This window comes from Meles meles, chromosome 8 (assembly GCF_922984935.1).
Source record: "Meles meles chromosome 8, mMelMel3.1 paternal haplotype, whole genome shotgun sequence".
Lineage (NCBI taxonomy): Eukaryota > Metazoa > Chordata > Mammalia > Carnivora > Mustelidae > Meles > Meles meles.
Genome location: NC_060073.1, coordinates 7,763,627 through 7,785,338, shown reverse-complemented (window position 1 = coordinate 7,785,338; position 21,712 = coordinate 7,763,627). Strand labels below are relative to the sequence as shown.

At 55.0% G+C, this 21,712-nt stretch overlaps 2 protein-coding genes across 6 annotated transcripts; one reads left to right on the top strand and one right to left on the bottom strand.

Annotated features, from left to right (window-relative positions):
* Positions 1-1,055: 1,055 nt before the first annotated feature.
* Positions 1,056-19,419, top strand: FERMT3 (FERM domain containing kindlin 3). 2 transcript variants are annotated; one of them, XM_046015048.1, is made up of 15 exons: positions 1,056-1,166; positions 1,652-1,906; positions 4,834-5,067; positions 5,250-5,369; positions 5,477-5,645; positions 5,884-5,986; positions 16,479-16,586; positions 16,751-16,885; positions 16,976-17,025; positions 17,133-17,257; positions 17,529-17,635; positions 17,710-17,943; positions 18,265-18,389; positions 18,600-18,741; positions 18,864-19,419. In XM_046015048.1, the coding sequence occupies exons 2-15, from the start codon at positions 1,747-1,749 to the stop codon at positions 19,041-19,043; spliced, it is 1,992 nt and encodes a 663-aa protein (XP_045871004.1). In that variant the 5' UTR covers positions 1,056-1,166; positions 1,652-1,746; the 3' UTR covers positions 19,044-19,419. The 2 variants fall into 2 exon arrangements, with proteins under 2 accessions (XP_045871004.1, XP_045871005.1); XM_046015049.1 differs by having other exon boundaries at positions 1,066-1,166; positions 1,734-1,906.
* On the bottom strand, positions 19,360-21,664 carry TRPT1 (tRNA phosphotransferase 1). Of its 4 annotated transcripts, none has more exons than XM_046015061.1 (8): positions 21,433-21,583; positions 21,145-21,228; positions 20,934-21,015; positions 20,330-20,499; positions 20,055-20,229; positions 19,805-19,861; positions 19,619-19,729; positions 19,360-19,497 (listed from the first exon to the last, which is right to left on the bottom strand). In XM_046015061.1, the coding sequence occupies exons 1-8, from the start codon at positions 21,433-21,435 to the stop codon at positions 19,406-19,408; spliced, it is 774 nt and encodes a 257-aa protein (XP_045871017.1). In that variant the 5' UTR covers positions 21,436-21,583; the 3' UTR covers positions 19,360-19,405. The 4 variants fall into 4 exon arrangements, with proteins under 4 accessions (XP_045871017.1, XP_045871018.1, XP_045871016.1 ...); XM_046015062.1 differs by lacking the exon at positions 21,433-21,583 and adding an exon at positions 21,616-21,664 and having other exon boundaries at positions 19,370-19,497; positions 19,596-19,729; XM_046015060.1 differs by having other exon boundaries at positions 19,370-19,497; positions 19,596-19,729; positions 21,433-21,585.
* Between the last annotated feature and the right edge of the window lie 48 nt (positions 21,665-21,712).

Here is a 21,712-nt window from a genome sequence, read left to right as displayed (position 1 = left end):
CATTTGCTCCAACAGCTCAGCTTTCTGAGCCGGGAAGCTGCTGAGGCCAGCAGCCGCTGCACTTCCTGCCGCCTTTACTTTGCATACGCTGGCCTTCCCCTGGGAATCTCCAGCAGGCCCCTTCCTCCCTCTGGGTGGCAAGTGCAGAAAGCCTCGTCTCCATGTGTGTTCGGCTGCTCCTTGCTGCTCCTGACACTTCTGGCTCCGTTCCTCAGGCCCCAAACGGATTTCTCTCTGGAAGGGCTTCTGTTCCTGCCGGGGGCCAGCAGCGAGCACCAGGCCTCTCTGCTCAACCAAAGCCGACCTCCCAGTGCCGGTGGTGGGACCCTCCAGAGTCACATTTGAGTAGGGACTTGACGGGAGTGACCCTTAGGGTACTCGGGGTGAGCTGGAATGTCACGTGGAGGGGCCGAGGGGAGGTGACAAGTTGGAAGCCTTGAACCCTGGAGGAGTAGGGCAAGAAGTTGTGGATGACCAGGGCCCCATTCCTGTTCAGCTGTTGCCCTGGGCAGCTCGAAGGTCTACATGTTTGGAAATCGAGGCCAGCACTGGGGACAGGAAAGACTTAAGAAACTTGTTCCCCTCGGGGTCGTCTTTAAGGGTCTACTTCTTGGTGATAAGGGACCTACCCTTGGAGCTCGCTTGAACTTCCAGCTTCCTAAATTACCTGGATCCCATGCTTCCCCTGTGTGGCTTTCCCTCTTGACAGCACAGTGATGTGCTGTGACCCAAAGCCCCCCCCCTCCACCCTCCCACTTTGTGACAGGCTGGATATGGGAGATGACTTCCTACAAGGGACAATGGGTATAGAGAACATGAGTTGGTGACTTCCCTGGTTTGAACCGAGCTGCTTCCCTCCAGAAGAGGGGACACTCGGTGTGGTGGTGGGCCCCCGGCCTGCTCCTCCCTTGCTTCCTGTGCTCCCCAGGAACAAAGGACAGGAGCACAGGAGCCCTTGGGGCGTGCTGTCAACTGGCTTCCGGCACCTAGGCCAGCCCGCCCTGGGGAGGGGCTGAGCCCGCCCTCTCAATGATAAGGACTGCCCTCCAGGGAAGCAAAGGGGGAAGGAGTCCCTCACTGAGCCGCAGGTGTTCAGACTGAGGCCTGGAGTGGCTGACACTCCGAGCCACCCCCGCACCTGCAGCCCCCAAACCCTTACAGGCAAGGTAAGCTGGGGCGGCGGCTGAAGGCCCAAGGACCCTGTTTCCTCACCCTCCTGCAGAGCCCCACTGCTCAGCATGCCTCTGCCCATGCGGCAGCCTGGACTTCTTGGAGCCCTAGAAAGGCGTTGGTTGGTTTGGGATGTCAGGATCCGAGCTTTGGGCCAGGAGCAGGAGCGGGAATATTTTCTGACTCGGGTCCCCCACCATTTCCAGGCCTCGGCAGCTGCCAGTATATACTCGGGGGTGACATGTGGGCTGGGGAAAGCAGAGGGAGGTTGTGCCAGGTTGTGGCATCAAGCCTGGTGATCTTGAGCGAGCCTCTTCTTACTCTTTCCGGGCCTCAGTCTTCCTGTCTGTAAGATGGGAGTGAGCTGGAAGTGCCGTGCAGCTAAACCACCGGCAACAGCGAGAGGCTCTGAGGCCTGTGTCTCGCGGCTGCCGTGACATCCTGGCCCATGGGTGTGCTCTCTGCTTTCCTGCCTGTCCAGGTCACCAAACGCTGCTTCTGCTCGAACGTGGGCAGCCTCCGAGGCCCCAGCACCCTGCTACCTCCTTCCCCACCCTCTGCAGAGCCGCTGCAGCCATGGCGGGGATGAAGACGGCCACCGGGGACTACATCGACTCATCCTGGGAGCTGCGGGTGTTTGTGGGAGAGGAAGACCCCGAAGCCGAGTCCGTCACCCTCCGGGTCACGGGGGAGTCGCACATCGGCGGGGTGCTCCTGAAAATCGTGGAGGAGATCAGTGAGTGTCCCATGGCCCCCCGCTGCTGACCTCAGTGCCACGGGGCCCCTGTGACTGGGTCCGTGGGCACTTCCGGGCACCCGACTGTGCTGTGCTCGATAACCCCGCCACAGTGACTCAGGCTCCCGCTTAATCATTTGGTTCCAAAAAAGACATTTCCCCAACTTCCCCTCCCTCCCGCAATCTTCCCTCCCTTCCTCCTGCTCCTGCTGGTTCTGCTAAGTCCCCAGGGAGCAGACCCAGCCACCGGCTGTTCACCCATGTCTGGGGCAGGAGGGGCCTGGCCCCGGGCCGAGGCAGAGGCTACATTTGAGGTCTCGGGGGAGACCAGGGGACGCGGGGCCGGCTCCCATACCCTCTCCCCGGAGCGGAAGCCCTCCGCAGGCTGGTGACGGGCCTAGCCTGGGTGGGAAGGCCCTGCCCCCACAGGAAGTTACAGCAGGGCAGCCTGTGGTATCAGGCGTGGAGAAGAGCAGGGCTAGTGACATGGGGGCTTCTCATCCCCTTTCCCTGCCCAGGGGTCAAGGCTGCCCCTTCCTGGGAGGGCAGCAGGCCCTCCCGGGTAGGCAGAGCCAGAAGGCAAGCCCACGATCATTTTAGCCCCTGGCTCCTGGGTCCTGGGCCACCTGCGGGAGGCAGGGGCAGACAGGCTTCTTCAGGGCTGACCAACCAGCCACGTGCGGCCTGCGAGCCAGGTGGGCTGGCTTGTGGAGGGACAGGGCCCAGGACAACCCAGCCATGAGGTTGAGGTAGTGAAGGAGCTTCCAACAGGCAGGGCCCAGGGAGGCTGTGAAAGCAGAAGTGGGAAACAGAGGGTCCCTCAGGAGCTGGGGCATCAGGCGAAGCTGTAGACAGGCGTGGGCTGAGCCAGGGCAGAGGGGCTGAAGAGATAGGGCCGCAAGGGGAGACCTGGTTGGTTCCAGGGCAGGGGACACGAGCCATGCACAAGGCCTAAATAAGGAGTCAGGCAGGTGGGGCGGGCAGAGCTGATCCCCCAACCTGCTGCTGGGTCCCCCCTGGTGGTAAGTCCCTTCAGCTTCTGTCCCCTGCAGTGGGGACATTGTCCCCGCCCTTCCCAATCCCGCTCATTCCTGAGTGTATCAGACGTCCACTGAGGCTCTGTCAGGCCAGACCCCACGCCACACCAGCCCCTGCCTTCCTGGAGTAAGGCCAGGCGGGTGAGACCAACAGTCCAGCTCCCAGCACGGGGCTGAATGGAGGCCTTGGCACCAGAGGCGAGAGCACAGGGCCTGGAGCCAGAGGGGGTGCACGCAGCTGGGCCGGCGAGACTTCCTAGCAGAGTCCCGAGAGGGGGATTCTCTCCCCCATGCAGGGGGGCAGGGGCAAGGTGTTCTGTTGGAGCGCGGGGGTGTTCTGAACTTGGGCGTGACCAGAAAAGAGGATGGGGTGGCTGCCTTTAGGAGTTAGACTCCTGGAGGCGGGAGCGACGCCTGAAGGGTTTGCAGCCATTTACCTCTAGACAGGCCCCTCGGCTTAGGGGTGAGCTGGAAGCAGGGAGACAATCCTCCTAGGCTGGGCGGTGAGGACAGACCGGAGCGTGGCTTTTGGAGGCGAGATGGGCAGCAATGAAATGTGGGGGCTGAAAGTCGAAGGGAGAATGCTCGGGCCTGGCGGGGCAGTCGGGTCACCCTAGCCCCCAGATGCCCTGCGGAGGGGCCCGCAAGGAGGGAGAAGAGCCTCAGACCAGTATCAGAAACAGCAAGTTTCACACACCTCTCAGGGGCTGGAAGTAGGAGTTACTGCATTTCCATCCCACAGGCAGGCACGTGGCCTGTAAACATTTTTCTGGAACAACTGAAGTCAGTGGGTATGTCCTTTCGCCCCTGGCCTGTGGGTTTCTGGTCCAGGGCCCAGGGCAAGGGCCTGGTCCTGAGGTGTGGTGTGTGGGGATGGAAGCAGGAAGATGAGGCCATAGAGGCAGGAGCCCTGGAAAGAGGCCTGGGTTGGGGAGGAAGCGATTCCCAACCAGAGAAGGAAGCGGCAGCCAGGGAAAGGGGCCCGAGGAGGACAAGACAAGAGCCAAAGGTCAAGAGGAGACGGGGAAGGCGCCACAGGCCAGAACAGAGTGAAGACAGCGGCTCCAAGGACTCTGTGAGGCAGGACAGATTGAGCCAGAGAATGTCTTGCCATTGGCAGCTCTGGTGACATGAGGGAGGGAGGAGGAGGGAGAGGAGCAGGAGACGGGGACAGAGCACTGGCTGGGAAGGGCTTTGCACACCCCAGAGGGCTGCATCCGTCCATCCTTTGTCTTTGTGATCGCCACACACCAGCCTGGACGGAGCCCCGTCATCTGTCACTAGCTGCAGGACAGGGAAAGTTCGAGGTTCAGACTGGATCCTCCCTCGCGGGCATTCACAGGCCCACAGAGCGCGTCACCCACACTGGGGCAGGCGTGCTTCCGGGCCCACGAGCTTGGGAGGGTGACTCCTCACATCTCACGAACCACAAACCCGAGGCTCAGAGAGCGAGAGGCCTTGGCCAAGGGCACAGAACGTGTAACCCAGGAATGTTCGTAGCGGGCCTGCTGGGCCGGGCACAGTGCCAGGGCCCCAACAGAGCCTTGGCCTCCCAGGCTTCTGGAGCACTGGCAAGAGGCCGGCCAGCCAGGAGTCACGGGCACTGCTGTCTCAGGCAGCTCGATGAGCCGGGATGCATGACTTGGAGGCACGAAGATCGGGACACCTGGATCCTGGGGGCGGGGGGCTCCCCTGGGAAGCGATGCCGTGACTCAGCCCCGCAGAACCAGCAGGGTGAGCTGGCAAAGAGCCATCCTGCCATGACCTCAGTCCCAGACCCCCAGCCCACCCAGCCCGGCCCCGTGTTGGCCCGGGCCGGTGCTCAGCCCCACCCCCGGGGGCCGGGCCTTCCACGGCTGATGGGCCCCCTGCTTCCCCTCGGCCCCACAGAGCGCAAGCAGGACTGGTCAGACCATGCTATTTGGTGGGAGCAGAAAAGGCAGTGGCTCCTGCAGACGCACTGGACGCTGGACAAGTACGGCATCCTGGCCGACGCCCGCCTCTTCTTCGGGCCCCAGCACCGGCCCATCATCCTGCGGCTGCCGAACCGCCGGGCCCTGCGCCTGCGCGCCAGCTTCTCCCAGCCCCTCTTCCAGGCCGTGGCTGCCATCTGCCGCCTCCTCAGTGAGTCCCCTGCTGGTCCCCGCTCTTCCGCCCCTGCGAGGGTCCCTGCCTTCCCAGCCGGGCTGTGGTCACGTGGTCCTCGCAGTCCTGTCCCCTGTCACGGCCCCAGAGTCCCGGGAGTGGGGCAGGGAAGGTTCCGGGGCAGGACCCTAGCCCCTGCTGAGGGGCCAGCTCCCCCACAGGTATCCGGCATCCCGAGGAGCTGTCTCTGCTCCGGGCTCCTGAGAAGAAGGAGAAGAAGAAGAAGGACAAGGAGCCGGAAGAGGAGTTGTATGACTTGACCAAGGTCGTCCTGGCTGGGGGTGAGCACAGGCTGGGCCGGTGGGGTGGGGTGGGGTGGGGGCTGGGCGCTGGCACCCTGAGGCCCGGTCCGGGGACGGGGCCAGTCTAACCCTGTCCTGCACTCCAGGCATGGCACCTGCCTTGTTCCGGGGGATGCCAGCCCACTTCTCGGACAGTGCCCAGACCGAGGCCTGCTACCACATGCTGAGCCGGCCGCAGCCACCGCCGGACCCCGCCTTGCTCCAGCGCCTGCCGCGGCCCGGCTCCCTGTTGGACAAGACGCAGCTCCACAGCAGGTGTGCCGCGCGCTGGCTCCGCGGCCCGGGCTCCGTCCCCTGGGGTCTGGGCTCCCGCTGCCAGGGCCCCCGCCCTCCCCTGGATCCTTACCCCAGATCCCTACCTCCAGTTTCCAGGCCTGTCTTATGAGTGCGCTTTTCCTCCACCACGGGCCCCCCATGGCCCCTGCCCCGCCCCCCCGCCCTGCCCAGTACTGCCTCTGCCATGGCCCTGACTTCTGCCTGTGCTGTGGCCCAGGTGGCTGGACTCGTCACGGTGCCTCATGCAGCAGGGGATCACTGCCGGCGACATGCTCTGGCTGCGCTTTAAGTACTACAGCTTCTTCGACCTGGATCCCAAGGTGGGCGGACCCAGGGCCCGGGGGCGGGGGGCGGGGGGGGGGGCGTGTGTGCTGGTGCAGTGAGACATGAGGACCTAGGGTCAGGGGTCTGGGCTCTGGGAACATGAGGGACTAGCAGGGCGTCTGTCCATCCATCCATGGCCTCATCCCCACCCCCGTCTGGGCAGCGTAGACAGTGGCGGGCAGCCCTAGGAAGCCTGTGCAGGTGGGAGGTGCCTGGAACCTGGACTCAGAAAAGGCTTCCTGGAAAGGGTGACGCTGCGATCTGCAGGTTTGGCCCTGCATGCTCTCTGTCCCCTGCTCCCTTCCCTCCTGCTTCTTACTAGGCCACTTGTGACCCCCATGAACTTGGGAGAGTTTCAGATGCCCTGTCCAGACTCCCCCCACTCTTCCTCCTGTCTCCACAGCCTCCGGGGGTTGGCAAACCCAGAACGCCCTCCCCAGCCATCCTTACCCCTTTGCCCGTTATAGCTCCCACGCGTGTGATCTCAGGGCAGACCTTCTCCCGAGACCCTCACTGGAGCGCTAGACTTGAGTGTCCAGGTGGCCCTGCTCTATTCCCGGGCCTAACAGGCATGTCAGACTTCTGCCTGAACCGGAAGTTGTGATTCCCAGCCTGCCCCACACATCCTCCACCTTTGACGGGTTCTTTGCAAAAGCTTTCATGGATTCGTTGCTTACGCCATTCTGGAGCCTTCCCTTTCCCTCCTGCTTCATCCGTCTTTGTGTCCCGTGCCTCCTCCCGTGAATTAACATCCCAAACCACCAGCTCTTCTCTTGTCTTTTCATCTGTCCGGCGGCTAGCCCGTGTCATGTTACTTAGAGCAGGCCTCCTAATACACCTTTCTCCTCTCTTGGCCTCCCCAAGCTCCACACCATGTCTAGAATGAACAGACACGAGGTCAAGTCACTCCTGTGGCTGCCGGTGACCCCCAGCTGCAGAGTCCCCAGGCCCCTGCCTGATCTGTCCTTCCGGCTCCTTCCCTTTCACGATCGGCCGCTTCCTCTCCCGGGGACTTTATTGTTCCCTTCCCCAGCTCTCCTGCCTTACTTTGGTTTGAGTAGTCTTCACGATTCCATTTTATCTCTTTTATGTTAGTTTATTAGCTATACTTTAAAAAAAAATGGTTTTGGTGGTTGCTAGAGGGGGTTTAGTACACAGACTCTGTTAACATCCAGAAAACTCAAGGCTTCTGCATGAGAAACTTACAACAAGACACTTGCTTTTCCCTTCCCGGCCTGTACGTGCTGGTTATCACACACTTCAGTTCTGCCGCTGTCAAAGCCCTCAAGACACTGTCATTCCTGCTGCTGTCATTATTCTTACAATGGCTATATTGAGAAATAATTCATATACCATATCTTCTGCCCATTTATTTTTTTTTAAGATTTTATTTATTATTTATTTGACAGAGATCACAAGTAGGCAGAGAGGCAGGCAGAGAGAGAAGGGAAAGCAGGCTCCCTGCTGAGCAGAGAGCCCAATATGGGGCTCGATCCCACGACCCTGGGATCATGACCTGAGCCGAAGGCAGAGGCTTTAACCCACTGAGCCACCCAGGCGCCCCTCTTCTGCCCATTTAAATGGACAACCCGATGGTTTTTTAAGACATTCACAGACTTGGGCAACCATCAGCACAATCCATTTCGAAATATTTTCGTCACCCCAAAAAGAAAATCACACCCATCATCAGTGACTCTCCATTTATCCCTCACCCACGGAGCCCCAGACAACTCCTAATCTCCTTTCTGTCTCCATAGATCTGCCCATCCTGGACATTTCCTACAAAAGGGATCAGACAGTATGTTGCTTTTTGTGGCTGGTTTCTGTTTTCTTGTTTTAGCATGGTTCCATTTCATTCCTTTTTACTGCAAAGTGGAATTTCATTGTAGGGACAGACCACATTTTATTGATCCATTCAGCGATTAATAAACCTTTGGCTCACCCACCCATGGGTTGGCTATTATGAATAAGGCTGCTATGAATATTCATTCAGATACAAGTTTTGGGGTGGTCCTATCTTTTCATTTCTCTTGGTGTAGACCTAGGAATAGAATTGTCAAATCATTATCGCTACTACTTACGCTTTAACCCTTCAATCTTTTTTTTTTTTTTTTTTTAATTTTTGGTGGAACTTTTGCGGTAACTGGAGATTCCCAGGCAATTGTAAGAAATAATACCCAGAAGGCGCCTGGCTGCCTCAGCTGGCAGAGCACGCGACCCTCACCCTCCCATTTCCTGTACTCTTTATTCCCCTGTGTAGATCCCCATTTCCAGCTGCTTTCTTTTTCTGTCTGCCTGGAGGACTTGAACATTTCTTGTGGTGCTGTTCTACTGGTGATGATTCATTCAGTTTTCGTACCTCTGAATAAGTCATTATTTTGCCTCTGACTTTAAGACTTTTATTTGAAAGACTTTATTTGTTTGACAGAGAGAGACAGGGTAGAGAGAGAATGCAAGCAGGGGGAGTGGGGGAGGGAGAAGCAGACTTCCTGCAGAGCAGCGAGTCCAATCTCAGGATGGGCTCGATCTCAGGATGGGCTCGATCCCAGGACCCTGGGATCTTGACCTGAGCCAAGGGCAGACGCTTAATGACTGAGCCACCCAGGAGCCCCTGATTTTGAGAGATATTTTAACTCAGTGTAGAATTCTTGGGTGACGGTTTTGTTTCTTATGGGACTTTATTTATTTGTTTATTGATTGATTGATTTTTAAGATTTTAATTATTTATTTGAGAGGGAGGGCATGCAAGTGAGACTACCCAAGTCAGGAGAGAGTGGCAAAGGGAGAAGGAGCAGCCGACTCCCCACTGAGCAGGGAGCCTGATACTGCTCCATCCCAGGACCCTGGGATCATGACCTGAGCTGAAGTCAGATGCTTCACTGCTTAACTGACTGAGCCACCCAGGCGTCCCTATCAGTGGTTTTAAACAGTGTGATTATCATAAGCCTTGGTTCCCTTCAGGCTTTTCCTGCTTGGGGTTCAGTGAGCTTCTTGAATCTGTGAGTTGATAGTTCATATCAAATTTGGAAAATTTGGGGTCATTGTTTTTTCAGGATTTTTTTCCCCCACTCCCTCCCTTGATGGGATTCCGGTTATATGAACTGCTAGACTGCTTCACATCATCCCACGGCCCACTGATGCTCTGTCCGCTGTTTCTTTTTAGGTGATTTCTCCAGTCTTCTTTTCCTATGTTGCATTTTGAGTAGGTCTCTTGCCTTGTCTTCAGGTTTACTGAGCTTTCTTCTGCCATGTCGAATCTGCCATGGGTTTCATGTGTATAAGTTTAACTGTGACCTTTTTGTTTAATTAAATATTTTTTATTTATTTATTTGACAGACAGAGATCACAAGTAGGCAGAGAGGCAGGCAGAGAGAGAGAGTGGAGGAAGCAGGCTTCCTGCTGAGCAGAGAGCCCCATGCGGGGCTCGATTCCAGGACCCGGAGATTATGACCTGAGCCGAAGGCAGAGGCTTTAACCCATTGAGCCACCCAGGTGCCCCAAACTGTGACCTTTTTAGCAGTTTCCGTGACTCTCCCTAAAATGCTCCTGTCTCTCTACCTCTTTGAACACCCATGATGCTTTTACAATAACTCTGCATGTTTTTATCTACTAATTCTAACACTTGTGTCATTTCTAGATCTGTTTCTATAGACTCTCTCCTTATTATGAGTTCTATTTTTCTGCTTATTTTCATGCCTGGCCATATTTTTCCTTTATTTGGGGGGGGTTGTTTTATTTTATTGTGTTTTTTTTGTTGTTGTTGTTTATTTTTCTTTTTGGGGGGAGGTAAGATTTTACTTATTTATTTATTTAAGAGAGACCATGAGCAGGGTCAGGGGCAGAAGGAGAAACAGGCTTTCTACTGAGCAGGGAGCCTGATGCAGGGCTCAATCCCAGGACCCTGGGATCATGACCTGAGCTGAAGGCAGATGCTTAACTGACTGAGCCACCCAGGCACCCCTTGTTGTTTTTTTCTTTTTCTTTCTTCTTTGTGTGCCTGATCATTTTTTACTTTATGCTAGACAGACACTACAAATTTTATGTTCTTGGGTGCTAGATTTTTGGGTTTTTTTTTTTTTTTTTTGGTAGTCCTTTAAGTATTTTTAAACCTTGTTTAGGGATGAAGTTACCCTTGGAGACCGTTTGATCCTTCCAAGGCTTGCCTTGAATGTTAATGAGGCGGGACAAAAACATCCTCTAATCTAGGGCTAATTTACCCCACTACTGAGGCATTGCCTTCCGAGAATTCTATCTAACGTACCACGCATTGTGAGGCTTCTCTAATCTGGCTTTTGGGAATGTGAACCATTGCCACCCTTAGGTGAGCTCTGGTGAATGTTCCATCTGCTCCTTTCAAGTTTGTTTTGGTTCTGTTCTTGTTTTTCATCAGCCTTGGGTAGTTTCCTTACACACATACACTGATCAGTGCTTAAAGACTCAAGAGGAGACCCCCGCTGATTCCAGAGCTTTCTTTCTGTACAGCTCTCTCCTCCACAGGACTCTGTCCTATGAACTCCAGCTGCCTTGGACTCACCAAATGCTCAACGACATTTCTTCAACTTGGGGAATATGCTGGGCTGTATTTGGGGTCCCCCTCTTTGTACAGTTCTCTCCGGGCAATGAGCTGGGCCAATCAGGATACACCATGTTTGTTTCCCTTCTGTCAGGGATCACTGTTCTTTGTGGTCTCTTGGCCAATATCTACAATCCACTGGGTCGTTGTTGCTCTCTTTTGGGGGTCTCTCTTGTAAGATACTCTCCATGTGGCTATGGCTTTTCCTCTGGAGTCTTCAGAGTGATGAAGTGGGAAGTTCCATAGCCAAGCCCCTACAACATTGTAGCCCAACCACAATACTCTTTTCAAACTGGTGGGTTGCTTTATTATTTTTTTGAGATTTTATTTATTTATTTGACAGAGAGAGAGATCACAAGTAGGCAGGCAGAGAGAGAGGGTGGAAGCAGACTCCCCACCGAGCAGAGAGCCCGATGCAGGGCTTGATCCCAGGACCCTGAGATCATGACCCAAGCCGAAGGCAGAGGTGTAACCCACTGAGCCACCCAGGCACCCTGGTGGATGGCTTTAGGATAATCAGTCAGTGTTATCTTTGTCATAGAACCATCGAAGCTGGCACTCTAGACCCACAGCATAACTGCGGTCCTTGGACTGCTCTTCCCTATTTCCTGAGAATCCCTCTATTGGATTCCTTGGTTCCTGACTCTCATGTGTTCCTCTGTTGACTAACGCCTTCATTTGGATGAAACATTTAATAGCTTCCTGTAAAATGGTAAATGATTGGAGATCCTGCATGTCTGAAAAGGCCCCTGTTCTACCCTCACTCACATGATAGTTTGGCTAGGTATAGAATTCTAGGTTGGAGATATTTCCCTGCTAAATCTGAAGCCACCTTCCCATGGTGCTCTGGGTCCCAGTGGTTCTACTGAGGAGTCTAATGCCATTTTGTTTTCAATCCTTCAATGGGAGACCCTTTTATTTTTTCTTGGAGAGGGAGGGGAGATACCAGAAGCTTTTAGTGTTCTTCTTATCTCATGATGCATTAAATCTCTCAATAATATGCCCTCGTATGGATCGGTCTTCTTGATTGGCGTGCACACTTGCTGAGCCCTTCAGATAAGGAACTTGAGTCTTTCAGTTCTGGAGAAATGCCTTAAACAATCTCTTTAATCATTTCCTCCCACGACTTTTCTGTTCCTTTCTTCTGGAACTCCATAGATATTAGAGCCCCTAGATTGCTTCTTCAAAGAAAAAAACAGACATTTATCTTGTCTTTCTCATGCCTTTTTTTTTTTTTTTTTAAGATTTTTAAAAATTTTAAGTAATCTCTATACCCAGTTTGGGGCTCAAACTCACAATCCCAAGATCAAGAGTCCCATGCTCCACTGACTGAGCCATCCATGTGCCCCTTGTCTTACTCATTTCTAAGTTTGTTGTCTTTTGTTTTACTTTCTGGAGAAGGCTTTGACTTATCTTTTTTTTTTTTTTTAAGATTTTATTTATTTATTTATTTATTTACTTTTAAAGATTTTATTTATTTGACAGAGATCACAAGTAGGCAGAGAGGCAGGCAGAGAGAGAGAGGAAGGGAAGCAGGCTCCCCGCTGAGCAGACAGTCCGACATGGGGCTCGATTCCAGGACCCTGGGATTATGACCTGAGCCGAAGGCAGCGGCTTAACCCACTGAGCCATCCAGGCGCCCCTAAAGATTTTATTTACTTATTTGACAGAGAGACACAGCGAGAGGGAACACAAGCAGGGGGAGTGGGAGGGGGAGAAGCAGGCTTCCTGCCGATTAGGGAGCCCGATGTGGGGCTTGATCCCAGGACCCCAGGATCATGACCTGAGCCGAAGGCAGACTTTTTTTTTTTTTTTTTTTAAAGATTTGATTTATTTATCTGACAGACAGAGATCACAGGTAGGCAGAGAGGCAGGCAGAGAGAGAGGAAGGGAAGCAGGCTCCCCGATGAGCAGAGAGCCTGACGCAGGGCTCGATTCCAGGACCCTGGGATCACGACCCGAGCCAAAGGCAGAGGCCTTAACCCACTGAGCCACCCAGGCGCCCCCGAAGGCAGACATTTAACGACTGAGCCACCCAGGTGCCCTGACTTATCTTTCAAATGATCTATTGAATTTTTAATTTTTGCAATTGTATTTTTTTCAAGTTCTAAGAGCTCTTGTTTTCGGAGTATTCTTTTGTAAGGTTTTTTTGTTTGTTAGTATAACATACATTTAGAAAAATGTACAAATGTATCCAATACTTCAAGCAGCAGGATTTCACCAGCCCCCAGAAGCCCCTTTCATACCCCTTCCGGTCAGTATCTCCCTGGGAGGAAGCACTAATGTTAATTCTAACACCATAGATTGTTTAGCCTGTGTTTGAAATCTACATACGTGAAATCACACAGTCTGTACTCTCTTGTGTCTGGCCTTTTTCACTCGGCATTATGCTTGTATGATTCACGCACAGTGCATACTGTTGTAGCTTATTCCTTCTCATTGGTGTGTGACATTCCCTTATGTCAATATACCATGATTAATTTTCCATTCTACTGGATGGGCATTGCACAGTTTCCAAATTGGGACTGTTACGAATAAAGATGCTATGAACATTCCAGTAATGTCTTTGGTGAACATATGTACACATCTCTGTAGCGCGTGTGCCCAGAGGTGGAATTGCTAGATTACGGGGCAGCTTTGGTTTAACTGTAGCAGATACCTGTTAAGCAGCTTTCCAAAGTGATTGTACCAGGTTATAGCCCCCATCAGCAGGGTCCAAAAATTTTGCTTGTTCCAGGATTTCACTGGTGTGGCACTGGCATTTCCATGGTAACCATTCTGATAGGTGTGTAATGGTGTCTCATACAGTTTTTTGTTTATTTGGGTTTTTTTTAAATTTTTATTTTTTAAATTTCTTATTTTTTTTATAAGCATATAATGTATTATTAGCCCCAGGGGTACAGGTCTGTGAATTGCCAGGTTTACACACTCCTCCCCAATGTCCATGACCCCACCACCCTCTCCCTCCCCCCTCCCCCCGTTTTTTTTTAAAACAGCTTCACTTAGATATAACTTGCCTACCATAAAAATCACTCATCATAAGCATTCAGTTGGATTACATTCGGTAAATTTATACATTGGGCAGCCATCACCGCAGTCAAGTTTTAGAACATTTCATCACCCCCAGAAGCTTCTCTAGTGCCCATTTGCAATCATTCCTCCTCCCACACCTCACCCCAGACATCACTGACGTGCTTTCCATGTGGCTTTCACAGTTCCCTGATGACTAATCAAGTTGAGTCCTTTCTCGTCGGACTACTAGCCATTTGGAGATCCTCTCTGGTGATGTTTCCGCTCAACTTCTTTGCCAATTTTTAATATTGAGTCGCTTGCCTTTCATATTGCTTCATAGGAGTTCTTTATATATTCTGTATATGGGTAGTACTTTGTCGGATAAATATGTGATTATGGTTTCCCACCCTGTGCTTTGCCTTTTCATTCTCTTGATGATTTATTTTGATAAAAAGAAGTTCCTAATTGTAATACAATCTGTCTTCTATTTTTAAATATTTTTTTCTTTTATGATGAATATCTTTTGGGTCCTGTTTAAAAACAAATCTTTTTTGTTCCAAGGTCACAAATATGTCGACCTACTTTTCTCTAAAAGCTTTGTTGTTTTAACTTTCATGTTTAGATCTGCAATCCAGCTGGAGCTGATATTCATATGTGGTGTGAGGTAGGGGAACAAAACAATTTAAAAAAAAATACGGGTACCCAGTAGACCCAGTATCATTTACTGAAAACGGAATCCTTTCCCAGTGACTACGGGGTCACCTTTGTTGTAGGTCAGGTGAATGTACGTGTGTGGGTCTCTGACTCTCTGGTTCCATTTGTCAATTTGTCTCTCTTTACCAATGCCACGCAACCTAAAATTCTATACCTTTATAATTATGTTCTTTTTTTAACACAGCATCGCGTTTTTGTGCTCCAAGTACAGCATTTTGTCTCTCTAAGGATTTTTCCTGGTTGAAGTTTTCTTCCGCTCCCTACTGTCTTGGTTCCCTCCAAGCTCTTTCTTTCCTGTTTTGTCTCTGTAGTTGCTGCCATAGCTGTCCTTACACTGGGGTGATCCCTGCCTGCCCTTTCGTATTGAGAAACAGGGCTCTAGGAAGCCTCAGAAAAGGATGAAAAGTGGATGAAAAGGGCTTAGCAATTTGGGGGCTCCCTGGGGGTGCTGGGGTAGGCGTGTCATCATCACTCTTTGGGGGTTTTCTCTTTGGTTCATCAGTTTCTCAACAGTGAGCCCTCTGATCTCCCGACTGGGGATAGAAGGCTCACTGTCAAAGTCTTGGGTGCCAAGTGGGGAAGGGCTGGGGATGTCTCACCTTTCAGGATGTCAACCTTTCTCTTGGTACATCTGTTTGTTTGTTTGTTTAATGTATTGCTTTTATTTTTTAAAGATTTTACTTATTTATTTATTTGACAGAGAGAGAGATTTTTTTTAAAGATTTTATTTATTTATTTGACAGACAGAGATCACAAGTAGGCAGAGAAGCAGGCAGAGAGAGAGGAGGAAGCAGGCTCCTCACTGAACGGAGAGCCCGATGCAGGGCTCGATCCCAGGACCCTGGGAACATGACCTGAGCCAAAGGCAGAGGCTTCAACCCACTGAGCCACCCAGAGAGAGAGTTTGACAAGTAGGCAGAGAGGCAGGCAGAGAGAGAGGAAGGGAAGCAGACTCCCCACTGAGTAGAGAGCCCAATGCGGGGCTCGATCCCAGGACCCTGAGATCGTGACCTGAACCGAAGGCAGAGGCTTAACCCACTGAGCCACCTGGGCCCCCCAGTGCATCTGTTTTAAGCACAGCAGCCCCCTCACCCAGCCAGGTCTAGAGTACCAAACGTAGGGGTGCCTCTGGCTCACCATCTCCAGAGAGTAAATCTCTGGCTCTGCCAGTGCCTGGCTGTCACTTGGCTGCAAGGGGTGGGGGATACTCGGGGGGGGGGCACCTGCTCCTTTTATACACCTTCTAGAGTCATTTCAGCCCGGCCTGATCCCTCAGCCAGAGGAGCCCTGTCAGGAGCCTGTCAAGGGCTACCACGCACACTGGATGCCTTTGTCCACGTCCGTGTTCTTCTTGCTGTTTGTTTCCTGCCTATTTTCAAAACTCATTCATGCCTTTTCTACAGAACAAAAGAGGGAAAAGAGCAAGAGATCCCAACTCTCTCCCAATGTAATTCAGTTCCCATTCATGTTTCTGCTTTCCCTCTGCCAAAATGTTGTCAGCGGGTCGTTCCCGCTCTTTTCTTTGTCCTTTTGGATTTACTCTTTTTATGCCTTTGCATAAACCAGTGGTGGTTGGTTTCAGGGGGAGCATGGGCGTGATCTTCTGTGGGTAACTGGGATCCCCCTTTGAGCTTTGCATCCCCTGTTCCTTCTTTCTGGAACGTTCTTCCTATCACTCTCCCATTAAGTGGCCCATTGCCATCCTCAGGTCTCAGGGCCGTCTGTCACCTCCTCAAAGACGACTTCCTAGAATGCTTCTTCATGTGGAGTAGTTCCCTGTACCCCAATTCTATTCTCTCTCATCGCCATCCCCCTTGGGGTGTCCTTGCCTGAGGGCATGAGTGAATGGTCCCATGGAAGATGTTTCCTTTATTGCTCTTATCACAATCTTGAATCCTCTTACTTATTGGTTGATTGGTTTATTCAGTCCCCTTTCTGCCCCCCACAGGCGCACAGTAAACATACAGTCAAGTGTGCAAGAAGTCTTACAGGGAAAAAGGTGTCACTTGCCTGGTCAGGCCATGAGGCTGGGATTGGGGTCCGCTGTCCACGTGGGCCCACGAGCTGAGCGTGCCACTGTGCAAAGGCGGGTCTGGTAGCTGAGGCTCACAGGGTCTGGGTACATAGTGATCAGGCGGGGGGGCCAGCTGGATCCCAACTGAACCCAGCCTCCTCCGCCCCCGCTGCAGACAGACCCGGTGCGGCTGACCCAGCTGTACGAGCAGGCTCGGTGGGACCTGCTGCTGGAGGAGACCGACTGCACTGAGGAGGAGATGATGGTGTTCGCAGCCCTGCAGGTGTCCGGTGGGCTGGGGGACCCGGGGCTGGGTAGGGCGCTAGCCGGGCCCAGTGCAGGGAGGGTCTTCCGAGGTGGGGGACCCATCTCTGGGAAGCTCCTCTTGGGGCACCGTGGGCTACCGGGCCGCCCGCTCAGCCCTCCCTGGCTGTGTGCCCCACCCAGTACCACATCAACAAGCTGTCCCAGAGCGGGGAGGTGGGTGAACCGACCGGCACAGACCCGGGGCTGGACGACCTGGACGCGGCCCTGAACAACCTGGAGGTGAAGCTGGAGGGGTCGGCATCCACGGATGTGCTGGTGAGGAAGGGCTCTGGTCAGGGCTTGGGCTTGGGGTCAGGGTCAAGTGCGAGGACCTGACGATCCCCCTCTGACTCTTCGTCTCCGCAGGACAACCTCACCACCATCCCCGAACTCAAGGACTATCTCCGGATCTTCCGGTGAGTTTGGGCCCAAAGTCGGCAGCCCTGCCGGAAGGGCCCAGGGTGGAGAGAGAGCCCAGGAGGGAGGGAGGCGTCCCGTCACCAGCCTCCTGCCTCACCCTCAGGCCCCGGAAGCTGACCCTAAAGGGGTACCGCCAGCACTGGGTCGTGTTCAAGGAGACCACCCTGTCCTACTACAAGAGCCAGGATGAGGCCCCGGGGGACCCCATCCAGCAGCTCAACCTCAAGGGTGAGTAAGGGTGGCCTGGCCAGGATGGGGACAAGGGTTCTTCCTATCACTCTCCCATTAAGGGCAGGAGCTGGCTCAGGGGCCATCTGGCCCACCTGTGGGTTGGGGAGTTGGAAGTTCTCACCTCAGTTTCCCCCTGGGGGCGGGAGAAGACACTGTCTGCCCTGACGTGTTCTGCTGGGCTGGTGTTGGCCCGGGGACCTCTCAGGCAGGGCTTTCCACCGCCCCCACCCCGGGCCAGCCTCCCACCTGCCCCTTCATCTCCCTCTAGGCTGCGAGGTGGTCCCTGACGTCAACGTCTCAGGCCAGAAGTTCTGCATCAAACTCCTCGTGCCCTCCCCTGAGGGCATGAGTGAGGTGTACCTGCGGTGCCAGGATGTACGTCGGGGCGGGCTGAGGCTGGTGCGGGGAGGGGCTGGGGGCCGCACTACAGCCTGTTCCTCACACCGCAGGAGAAGCAGTACGCCCACTGGATGGCCGGCTGCCGGCTGGCGTCCAAGGGCCGCACCATGGCGGACAGCAGCTACCCCAGCGAAGTGCAGGCCATCCTGGCCTTCCTCAGCCTGCAGCGGACGGGCGGCGGGGGCTCGGGCGGCCACCCGCAGGGCCCTGACGCCGCTGCCGAGGGCCTCAACCCCTACGGCCTTGTCGCCCCCCGCTTCCAGCGAAAGTTCAAAGCCAAGCAGGTGCCAGCCAGAGGAAGTGGGTGGTGGGAGTGACCACACCTGAACCTCCTCAGAGCCTTTCTTTCGAAAGGCCCGTGCTCGCTCATTCTTTCCCCTACCCATGTCCTTGACACTGAACAGGCCGGTCCCCACCCTCTGGGACGGGTCGCGGTGCAGCTGCCCACATCCACCCCAGCGCCTGGCTCAGCTCCTATCTGCTGAGCCCTGAGAGGCTGCTCGGTGGCCCCACCCCTGCTCCGGGCTCAGCATCCTGTCTCTCCAGTGGGGACACGCGGGGGGTCTCAGGGACGTTGATGGCCACTCACTGGTGTGGTCCCGCAGCTCACCCCACGGATCCTGGAAGCCCACCAGAATGTGGCCCAGCTTTCACTGTCCGAGGCCCAGCTGCGTTTCATCCAGGCCTGGCAGTCCCTGCCCGACTTTGGCATCTCCTACGTCGTGGTCAGGTACGGGCCCCGCCCCCGCCTGCCGGTGCCTTCCCCGGCTGCCTGCTGTGGCACCTTGAAGCCTCCCTTCCGGCCCTCTGTGGGTGCTGCGTGGGCGCCCCCACCATCCTGTGCCCCTGCAGCAAATGCCAGAGCGAGAGATCAGGCCAGGAGGGTGGGAGCCCCAGCTCCCCGCTCTGGCTCACACTCTCTCCCGCCCCCGGGGACTAGGTTCAAGGGCAGCAGGAAGGATGAGATCCTAGGCATCGCCAACAACAGACTGATCCGCATTGACTTGGCCGTGGGCGACGTTGTCAAGACCTGGCGCTTCAGCAACATGCGCCAGTGGAATGTTAACTGGGACATCCGGCAGGTGGGCCGGGGGTGGGGGGCCGGGGGGCGCTCAAGGGGCAGGGGCAGGCCCAGCCAGGGCAGGACAGGGGGGCTGCTCTCCTCCCCCTCCCCCACCAGCCCCTCCCTCTGCCCACTCTGCAGGTGGCCATCGAGTTTGATGAGCACATCAACGTGGCTTTCAGCTGCGTATCAGCCAGCTGCCGCATCGTGCACGAATACATCGGAGGCTACATTTTCCTGTCCACGCGGGAACGGGCCCGCGGGGAAGAGTTGGATGAGGACCTCTTCCTGCAGCTCACAGGAGGCCATGAGGCCTTCTGAGGTCTGTCTTATCGCCCTCACTTTGCTCACTACCTGCTCTGGCCACGCCTAAGCCCACACCCTCTCCAGATATGCCCCGAGCTGGGCACATTCACCTGCTGTCACTGGCTTCCTGCAGACCAGGGACCTAACCAGGCCAGACTCTGCCATCCCCCAGGCTAAGAAGGGTGGGTTATGAGCTCACACAACGCCCACCTTTCCCTTGTCCGAGTGGCCGGGACCAGCACCGCTGACCCAGCTGGGCTCTCCCAACACACGAGGAAGACTGGCTGTACCTACAGGGTGATGATAATCCATGGTTTCCAACAGGAGCTTTTTTTTTTTTTTTTTAATCTTTTTACATTTTTAAAAAAATAAATATTTTATTGTTGGGTCATCCTGCTTCCTCTGGAGCTGTGCTTGGGGCCACTCTGACACTCTGTCTCTTCATTACCAGCCAAGGAAAGGGATTTTCCTGAGAGAGAAACAAGACGTTAGGGAAAGGGAGACCGAAGTCAGCCTGGGCTGGGAGCTGGGAGGGAGGAGAGGGCAGAGGGCACAGGCTCCACGAACAGGCGGATGGTGGTGGTTCTCACTGGTAGGGCGAAGCTGCAGGGCCTCCTTGAAGTACTTGGGAAGCAGGAAGCCATCAGCATTCCCCGGGGTGAGGATCACTCCATTGGCAGAGCGGAAAAAGGGGATTCCATCTGCAGACAAAGCCCAGATGGGACTCCTGCCCTCTCTGAAAGCCCTGGGGAAGTCCCTGCTGTGTCCAGGCTCACCTGCCAGGGCCCGGGGCCCGTCAATGAACACAGCCACTTCACAATTTGGCCGCATGCCTGTGGAGACAATTGGAGCTGGGGCATTTGGGAGCCAGTCATCAAACCTGGGCAGGCTCAGTGGGGGGAGGTCCTGGGCTCAGGGGCAGGGATGGGGCTACCGCAGCATGCAGAGCATGGAGTGGCCTTGGACAAGAGAAGCTATGATCCTTGGAGAGGGATCTGGTAAGGACAGCTGGGGAGGGCCACTGACCACTGATGACACCAGGGTCCCCAGGCAGTCCCGGAGCCAGGTGGATATGTGCCCTTCCCCGACAGGATAGGCCCTTGAGCAGGATGGATGGCCAGTGCTGCCAGAATGTGCCATGGACGAGCCTTAGGGGCAGGGCCTGTGGGGTCTCCAGGGGCATCAGCTCCAACTCTGGTACCTGGGATGGTTGGGGGAATGGATGGCAGTGAGACCCCTCCCCACCACACACACGAGCAGGGTTCCCACCTGGCTCTCCCATTGGTCCCCTTAGCGCTCACCTGCAGGGAGTGACCCTGATTAGCCCGGATGAGAGGGCCCGTGCCGGGGTCCCCTGGCTGCAGGGCAAACCGCTGCTTCCCGTTGGTGTCCACGACACGCTGCACGTCTTCGGCCGAGAAGCCGTGGAACTGGGGCAGCTGCAGGAGGGTACCGAGGGGCACGAAGCCATCTGTGGGCAGGCAGGGAGCTCGGGAGCTGAACTAGTCCTGGCCTGGGCCAGAGTTAACAGCAGGAGCCAGAAGAAACCAGAATAGGGCCTAGGCTTGGGGGGCGGGCGGGTCACAGGGGTTTTATCTGTGAGAATCTCCCCTTTCTGGGCCTCCATTTCCTTAGCTTCCATGAGAATAGGACCTGCCTTTGGGAGGGTCACAAAGACAGGGTGCCCCTGTTTTAGCACGGTACCCTCACCAGAATGGATGCTCAGTAAACATCAGTTACCTCAACAGGCAGGCTCCTGGGCTCTGGGCCTCAGTGCTCCCTGTACATGGAGGAGATGGGCCCTCTGTGCTGTCCCCACAGGGCCATGGGGTAGGGCAGTCACAGATAAGCTCACACTGCTCCCTCACTTCCAACCACTCACCTCAGTCCTCCAGACTCACTTACCAGCCCTCATGGGAAGCCCCAGCTTCAGGGCCCCGTGCCTCAGCACGTAGGAGAGAGCCTTGGACAGCTGCACATCTTGGTCCTGTAAGAGCCCAAAGGTGGCCCCGGCTCCACTCGCACCCAGCCAGCATATTCTGGGGAGCCTGGGCACCAAGTCCTCCTCCTTTATCCTCCCACCAAGAAAGTGGGGGTGAGGGTGGGGTGGGCGCACCTGTCCCCGGGGTCTGTGAGCCCTTCTACCCCTGGGTCTTGTGGTTTCCTGCCTCCTTCCTCTGGGGGAGTTCATGGCTAAGACCTGCGAGGAACAGTGATAATATGGGGACTGTTAAGGACCCTCTCATGCCCCCCGCCCCCCGTCCTGCCCAGCGAGTCACAGAGCCTCAGGATTGTGAGACCTGGGAGGGGGATATTCTACTCATTAAATTCACTTCCCACCCCAAACTTCCTGGTGCAGATAGGGAAACCGAGGCCAGCAAGCAAGATTTGCCCAAGGTCACACCATGCCCGCCACGGATCCCGGGGAAGCAGAGCCCCCGCGCTCCAGGTTCCCGGGCTGCCCCGCAAAGTGGGCCTCAGGAGGCGGCCCGGCGTCCAGGCTAACGGGGCGGAAGCGTCAGGGCCGGTCAAGACAGAGAGAGTTAGCAGGCGGGAAAGAGACACAAGCCCGCTCGTCCTCACCAACTCGGTGGCATCGCGGCGACCCCGCCGGCCTAGGCGCAGCGACGGGCCAATGAGAAGCCGGGGAAGAAGGGGAAGGGCACTTCCGCTTCGGGAAAAGG